The sequence below is a fragment of the Lipophrys pholis genome, assembly GCF_963383615.2.
Source record: "Lipophrys pholis genome assembly, chromosome: 12".
Classification (NCBI taxonomy): domain Eukaryota; kingdom Metazoa; phylum Chordata; class Actinopteri; order Blenniiformes; family Blenniidae; genus Lipophrys; species Lipophrys pholis.
The window spans coordinates 19,794,606-19,802,979 of record NC_137641.1 but is presented as its reverse complement, the minus strand read 5'-3'; the positions used below and the strand labels follow the sequence as shown (position 1 = coordinate 19,802,979).

Here is an 8,374-nt window from a genome sequence, read left to right as displayed (position 1 = left end):
AATCAAATTTTTTGACATCTGTTTGAAAGTTAATTATCGAAAGAGAACAAAAATCTCTTAGCTTTGACTGCTGGTGCTATTCACCACTTCAAACGTTCATTTAATGATGTCAAACTTGACATTGAACAATGGGAATATTGACAGTTATGTGTTATGAACGAGCTCGGCTGTTTGAGTATTTTAGCACACGGGGCTCCCAGGCGGGCTGTAGCTTCATGAAAGCCCCGTATTGTATTTCTTTCCTGTGCCAGAGCCCGTTTCCTGTGGCGGAGCTGTGTCAAACAACGATGACCCTCTGCTTCCTGTAAGTCGCATGGAGAAGGGCCTGCCACGAGCCCCGGGGCCTCGCCGCCAGCCTCCAAACAACCTCAGAGACCCCCGCTCTGTCGGCCCGTGTCCATGCCATTCTCCACCTTGCCCTCTCTGGATCTTTTTTCCTTCACTCACCTTCTGGTTGTTGTTGTTTTTTTTTGTTTTTTTTTGCCTTCTATTAACAGTTAATCCATATTTTCACTACCAGCCACCTCTTTGCAGTTTCCAATCTTATCTCGCGCCCCTCCCTCCCCACTTACTGCCTCCCGTCTGTCCCTCGCCCCTCTCTCCTTCGGGTTTCCCTCTGTCCACACCTCCTTTCCTCTCTGCATCTCTCCTTCCCTCCTCCCTTTGTCCCGCGGTCCAGGTCAGAAGAGGGTCTGTCAGACGTTTCCTGTGCAAGCCGCAGTTCCAGACCACACCTTGAGAGGGGATTTCAGCAACCATCGCCAGGGACGCCCCCACAGAGACACGGAGACGCGCACGCTCCCGGCTGCCAATCTCCTCTGTGCATCTGTACTCAGTGAAAATGTATGCGGTCGTTTCTGGAAATAGGTTGCGACTGTGTTCTGCTGACCTCGCCGTCTGTAGGTTAAGGAGGAACCGGTGGGAAAAATGTTGAGAACATAGAGATAAGACGCCCAACAGGCATCATATCAACAATCTATCTAAAACAAGCAAAAACAAAAGTGAGCACAATGTGTATTTTTCCCTCGTTCTGAATGAAATCTGAGTGACTGTCTGCAGATGGCTGTCAGCCTCCTTCATATATGAAAATCCCTGTGATTTTGTGCTCTGAATAAAGATGTTTTTAAATCATATGCAAAAAAAAAAAAAAAAAAAAACCCTTGGGCCACATCTCTGCTTGTTCAGTATGAGAAAGCTGTCAAATCTTATACTGCTATTGGTCCCTAATGAAATCAAGGTTAAGGAGTCAAGTTTTCTGACGTCTGTGAAGGAGCACGTCAAACTATAACTACTACTGCTCTAGATTTTAGATACAGTGTGTACACTGAAACTAATTCAGCGTTTACGGTAACTTTTCATCAGCCACCCAGTCGTGCGTGAGTACACACAAGCATTCGCTGGCGGTCCTTCAATTGTGTCTTTGAAATGGTTTCTCCTCTGCATTCATTCAAGGTCAAAGACACCCGTGTGCAGACAGTGAGAGAAAAGAAAAGAAAAAAAAAATCACACTTGGCTGTGCATCTCTGAAAAGTGTTCCTGTGGTCTTCGTCCAGTCCAGGTCAGAGGCAGGAAAAGAGCTGTAAGAAAAGGAGGAAGCAGAAGCAGCCCTCTCTGGCTGCAGGTAGTGACCCCAAACCTTGACCTTCAACCTCACGCTACACCAGTCTGACAATACACCCTTGACAAAACACAGATTCATTGCTTCAGAAGTCCTGTACTTTGGTGGTAAATGTTTTTTTTAAATATAAATACAGCCTCTTTAGTTATTCCAATTTTTCCAAATCCAAATATGTCACACTGAGGGTTTGTAATAATTGTGGATGTTTCAGCAGCTCCTTTAGGAAAGAACATTGTGTTTTAACTTAAACACTTGAGCTCTCAGTTTGGAAAAGTTGACATCGACGTGCTGCAGAATAAAACCAACAAGACTATGAGGCATGTTTAGTAGATTCAGAGGCCAATATGACAAGGATGGATTCTAATCAAATGCGAGCCTGAAATACAAAAGGGAAAATACATGAATGTACAAAATAGGTTCTCTTTGTGCCATAATCTTTTATAGTCACTGAAGGAAGCTTTGAAAAAAATACAACAAATTCAAATCTTATAATTTATGTCTTTATTATCTGACAACAACGATAACAGCATGTTGTTTCTGTTCACTTATCACATTTACAGAGGTGGTCTGGAAAGCTGTAGATTCATGGTTTTGTTCTCACAATCGTCCATCCTTCTTTCCTTTATCGAACTGTTCTGAAAAGACTGTTAGGACATGAGCCCTGTCCAAACCCAACACTCAGACCTTGTGAGGATGAAGGTGCAAAGAAAGCGCATCCTTACTGCGTGGGATTATACATTTGCAATCGTCTCAGGTAGTCTTGCTGTTTTTGGACAGAGCTCAGGGATTTGGAGGATTGACTGATTTTCTGGACCCGCCTCACCAGTTCCAGAAGAATAACCTGCTGCCGTGCTTGGAAGGCTCCAGCTTGGCCTCTATAGGTAGGTTGGGCTCGGGGCGAGGTCTCGAGTGGTAGGGGTTCTCTGGGAGAGGTCGTGCGGTCGCCACTTTGGTGATCTAGAAAAACAAAACAAATAAAAACAACAAGGAACAAACATGAATGGAAAGACCTCAGTTCTGTTCAGTTCAGACAACTTTATTCATTCCACATGAGGCAATTCATTTATAGCTCCACAGTGTACATTCATGTATACAGTCAGTCACAACATCAATCTGTCAAAGAAGTATATCTAAGCATGGGACAAAGGGAAATGTAAGAACATTGTAAGTAGCCCAAATAAACAAGTCATAGAGCAAGATTAAACCTGATAACATAAAAGATAAAGCATGTAGGATAAAAACAAGGCAATTTAAAAATGAATTAAAATCAATAAACAGACAATAAATAAATAATGTTCACACAAAAAAATCATTTGAACTTATCAAACATACCATTTCCACAGTGAACCAGATACATTAAGTGATCTTTGCAACGGGCGAAAGTCTGTGATGCGTCCACAGTTTGGCAAATTTCAGATAGATGGCCGGCTTAGGTTGAAATTAAAAGAGGTGGGCTGCATCTTCCCACCCTGGTGCACAAGTTGTGACATTGTCACTGCAGTGACAGAACACAGCAAAGCAAACGAAGTGCCTCTCGCGGTCCCGGTAACTCGCACACAAATGTCCTCCAATACAATGAGCTCGCTTGTTGGTAGTGGCTGCTTCCATTGACAAGTGTTTTGAGCTGGTTCAAATTTTATGGTGTCTGCTCTTCATTTATCAACTGACCAGAGTCCAACCTGTGACCAACTGTGAAGATAGACCCAATGACAGTTAAACACCCAACTAACCCAGCCCCCACCAACTGAGGTGAAGAGTGGACTGCTGGGTCAGTGAGTTGAAGCGTCACTGTACAACAGACATGAGGAAGCTTAGTGGGCGGCTCAAACAGAGCTGTTTAAAACTGTGTTCATTCTTTATATCTCAAAAATATGCAATGAGGCATTAGTTAAGGTCACTATATACAGATTTCGGTTCCTTTGTTTTGCTCCACACACACACGGCAGTGAGCCAGTGTAAAACAACCAGAAGGTTGATTACAGCCATTCATAGATTTCCAGGTTTTTGAAAGCGTCTTTTAAAAGACAACATAAATGAATGTCCAAAAATCCTGTATTAAGATCGGCTTTTGAGCTTGTTTTGCTCTCTGATACCTAATTAGTGATGCACGTAGCCCTACAAGTCTTAAAAATGGCACTCTTGTCCAAGGGAAAACCAAAAACCTATGATTTGCCTTCCACGAACTGTAGTTGAATGAGGCTCGTACACAGATGCAATCAGGCCGTCTTGCACAGCCCACAATCAGCAAGAATAGAGCCCATCAACCAAGGTGCTCACATTGTAAAAGCACACAATCCCTCACGAGTCTCACCTTAGACAGATCTCCCAGGTCAGGTCTTTCCCATCCCAATTTGTCCAGGACACAGCTGTCGAAGGCGTGCTGCTGCTTGCGGCAGTAACGCAGCTCCGCCATGCCTGTATAATCCAGACAGGTCCAGTACTCTGTGAAGGACTCGGCACAGTTCCCCTTGATTTGCCTAAAAGGTACCCAAAATAAAAGAAGAAAAATAGCAACCTGTGAAAATCAGACATCTGTGACATAGAGAAGGCGATAATGTGACGCTTTGGTACATAAGCTTGAGATCTCCTTGAAACAATTGATGGTATTTAAAATAAGAAACGGGACCAAGTGAGGTAGGGATTTCCCGAGTCTGCTGAACTTGTGAACTGATTTTATTTCTTTGTAAATTTCATACGCTCGTGGTCGTTTTTAGCACATAGAAACCAACATTTTTTTCCCCAAGCTGGACGAACACACCCAGATAATGTTGAAAGGTGATCTACTCCTGCATACGGATATACGGAGCAGTACGAGGTGTTCTGTGTAAAAACCTAAACGGGAGGTCAAACAGAAGATGCTGGTTGACTGCGAAACTGGACACATGGTGAAAATTAATGGCGAGAGCTTTTAACATAATGTGCTAATCTGCAAGCTCACTAACGACTATTTGTGGTGATCAAGTGGAAATAGCCCAATATTTACAAGCTGAACGAATTCATGTCATCACCTATCATTGCAGAGGCCAAAGATTTCAACAATACATTGATAACATGCTCGTGCAGGTATACCAAGATATAGCCAAAACATACACACTGACAGCTGTGATCTGTTCTAAAATATATAAATATATACAGAAATATTGTACAACTCTTTAATAAAGGTTTTGAGTTATTAAAACATTCGATCACTGTGGGTAGCCTTTAACAAGAACTATGATAACACACATGCCGGCGGCTGGCAGTTGCCAGAAGCACTTGAGAATCAAACCAGGCCCCGACAGCAATTACAACTTTTCGCAAATCTGTCCCCATTATAATAATTGCAGGTACTTCTTGAAGGGTCATGTGGTTTTAGAGGATTTTTTTTTTTATTTTTAGAGGAGGAGGGGAACCAAAAACACAACCTGTTTGTTGCACACTTACAAAAGCACCTTAGTTACTGCAGAATCATCAGGAGATAACTGAAGCTCAGTCTCAAACTTTCAGTAAACACAGACACAGCAGTTAAGAGTGAAAGATGCCAGACCACCTCCTCAGGCTCTCACACACACATGCAATAGGCTCCAGGGCTAACATACACTAATCACTAGTTCACACACCCATAAGCTTTTTTTTCTGCTAAAGAAAGAAAAATGTGTTAGTTAAATCTCGCTGATGGTTCATATTAGTCCTGAATAACAAGTTTTTATTGATTACTGATGCCTGCATTGGATTTAGCAACCAGAAACTCCGACCTGTTATACATTTTCATTAACTACATGTGATGATACACGGAAGAACTTGAAATAATCAAAAAACAACAACTTTGGAGCAAACTATGGTTGAATAACTTAATATAAACAATATAAACAGCTGTATTATATTACTTGCACATGTCTTTCTACTCTCAGTGTATTTATTTAACAACAACATATTTCTGTAACTGTTGCTTTTGTCACGAGTGCTTTCCCACAGGACACAAATAAAATGCAGGGGGATCAAAGATTCTGCAATGCAGACAACATCACAACAGCAGCAGACCTGCACAAGACCTTCTGTATCTGACCATGAGGTGTTAGTATTACCATGAAGATCCAAGACATTCTCTTTATCGACCTTATAAAACAGGAAATTATCAAAATCCTGAAAAGGGAGCTGTTAAAGATCTGTTTGAAACTTCCACTGAATATTCGTCACAAATCTGTTCAGGCCACGTTGAATAGTAAAAGTCCATGGAACTCATTAATCATTTGCGATTATTCGGAGCAGTGTGAAAAATGTTTGCCCTGACTTATGGAGACACCCTGAAGACGACCAGAGAGACCTTGGACATCTCGTTGGATGGCTCGTTTCTCTCTGTCCTGTACCAGACCATTCACTCAAGGCAGTGAAGAGAAAAATTACTAACAGAGATCAACAAATCATTTTGGGTTGCAGTCAACCTTTTCTGTAAAATGTAGATTCTCCACTCAATTTCAATTTGTGCACGAAAATTTGAATCACTAGTTTTAAATAGAAACATGACCTTTGCTTGGACTGTTTTATTTCAATTGACTACAATAATTCACTTCTGTGATTGAGTGTAAAGCTGTGAGCAGGACAAAGTACACTAGGAAAGTGATATCAACTGTGGAGCTTAGTATATTTATTTTCAGTGTCCAACAGCAGTTTTGCCATCACACAGCTCAAATTTTGGCTCTGTTTTCTCTATAATTCAGCCACATTGTAAATGTCCCTTGATCACGAGGACAATGTTCAGTTTCCCATATTCCAACAACAGTGCCAAAATGAACAGTGTCCTAATCCGTCTCACACTGCTACCTATGAATGTGTATAACTGAACATAAGCAAATTTGAGCTTCTGATATAAATATGTGTATAATTACATATATATATATATATATATACATATATATATATATAAAACCTAAAGAATACATAAAGTGCAACCCTCAGTTTGAGCAATTATTCTGCTTTTTAAAATGTATGCTAACTTCCTTTTTGTTTTGACCTTTCCATACGAATGTTTCACATTTTGTTTCTATATAAACATTGTATTTGATACCAAAATCTCACCTGAAGAAGTTCAGTGCACACTCATTGATCTTCCTCCCTTCCTCGAGACACTTCCTGGGGTCTTTTTCCTCCCAGCGGCAGAGCATAAACTCTTTGTTGGGTTTGTCACACTGAGAGCCATAATGGTGAGCAGCGGCTTTCAACACTGCAGACGACACCTTGACCTGGACGAACAAAAAGACAGATGCATCTTAAAGAAATTAGTCAACTGAAAGCATCACTCAACAAAAAACAGATTCACACTGAACTTGGAATCTTAATATCACCTAGTACAGTACTGAACCATTCTTTTTTATCTATTACATTAGGTGACACATTTCTCTAAATATCCACTAATGACAGTCCAAAGATACTGTCATACATTGAAAGGTGCGCAGTCAGGTGTGAGCATGGTGATTTCTATATATGCTGGGTTTGTACTAATCCTAATCCACAACACATCAATACTGATCAGCTTTGTTTTGTGAACTCCATTTCGAGTCTGAACAGATTTTTTTTTTAAAAGACACTTGAATATGTGTCGACTATCCTATCCTTAACCGATTCAACGTAGGACATAATTCATATCATAGGAAATTATTATCATCAAGTGGCACGGACAGGACATGTAATCCATAAACTGTGTCAAGATATTCAAACCATCAATACCAAGATCAGTGCATTATATAGTATAATTTTAAATAATCCATTAACTAAAAAAACGTGCTGCTTATTTACACTAGTTTGTTATAGCCTCGATATCGTCGTTACTGCTACAGGACGCTGGCTGCCCGACAGTCGTCACCCGACTTCCAAGGACAAGTTAAGTGTGTCAAACAACACTGCTGACACAAATATGAGACGTCGTATAAAAGTTACGGTTCCCACTGGGATGAATTAATGTTATTGAAGACTGTAAAATGATCAATTTGAAGCCTGCGAAAAGTTAGCGCTAAGTTTGATATGGTAAATGTAGCGAGGTAATAGAATAGATTTACGTCGACGGGGAGATATCCTACTGACAAGTATCAAATGCTGGTGTTTGAGCACTACCGCTGCACGGATAAGGTAAATGACAACATCAGCAGCTGTGCAAAATGTGGAGAAATCCCAGCAGCTAGCCGGTTAGCTTGTTAGCTCCTCCGTCTTTGTGTGTTAAAGGCGAAACAAGATTCGTTGCTCACCTCGTCCACCTTGAGCTCCTGCAGAGAAGGGACTTCCACTGCCGTGGGCATGGCTAACAATCAAAACAACAACAGATAATCAAGAAAAACATTCAAGGTCCCCGTCAGGCTCCAGGACAACTGACGAGGCCGCGGAGAAGGTCAGTTTACTGCGCCGCCTCCTCCTGACAGCGGGCACGCGCGTACTGATGACGCAGAAGAGAGACGCATGCGCACTGGGAAACAAAAAAATCCAAAACCAATGAATCGTTTTTTACGTTTAAGTTTTCGTTTGCGTCGGGAAGTCGAAAATTAGTGGTGAAAAATAAAACATTAAAAATAAACATGTCACTTTTCGTTCAAGCTATCATCACTCACTTTAACTGGAAGTCGCATCATTGCCATGGTAACCGTACACTCACGAGGAGCCCAGTATTTTGTATTCCGGGTTAATAATAATAAAGCTCAGTCCCACTGAGCAGTACGTGCCGGAGCAGAGCGGGCCGGGACGATATGCTAAGGTAAAGCCCACTCAGACTCAACAAGTTGCGCAAACCAC

The 8,374-nt window shown here is 41.4% G+C and overlaps 1 protein-coding gene across 1 annotated transcript; it reads right to left on the bottom strand.

Annotated features, from left to right (window-relative positions):
• Positions 1 to 2,098: 2,098 nt before the first annotated feature.
• On the bottom strand, positions 2,099 to 8,020 carry ndufa8 (NADH:ubiquinone oxidoreductase subunit A8). The gene is made up of 4 exons (XM_080476391.1): positions 7,837 to 8,020; positions 6,674 to 6,837; positions 3,930 to 4,095; positions 2,099 to 2,575 (listed from the first exon to the last, which is right to left on the bottom strand). The coding sequence occupies exons 1-4, from the start codon at positions 7,885 to 7,887 to the stop codon at positions 2,438 to 2,440; spliced, it is 519 nt and encodes a 172-aa protein (XP_080332517.1). The 5' UTR covers positions 7,888 to 8,020; the 3' UTR covers positions 2,099 to 2,437.
• Between the last annotated feature and the right edge of the window lie 354 nt (positions 8,021 to 8,374).

Excerpts from the sequence above, each read along its gene's own strand:
- ndufa8 (XM_080476391.1), bottom strand. The coding sequence starts at position 7,887 with ATGCCCACGGCAGTGGAAGTCCCTTCTCTGCAGGAGCTCAAGGTGGAC. Across the intron at positions 6,838-7,836 it reads AGGAGCTCAAGGTGGACGAG|GTCAAGGTGTCGTCTGCAGT; the intron begins GTGAGCAACGAA and ends TTGTTCGTCCAG. Across the intron at positions 4,096-6,673 it reads TGTGCACTGAACTTCTTCAG|GCAAATCAAGGGGAACTGTG; the intron begins GTGAGATTTTGG and ends GGTACCTTTTAG.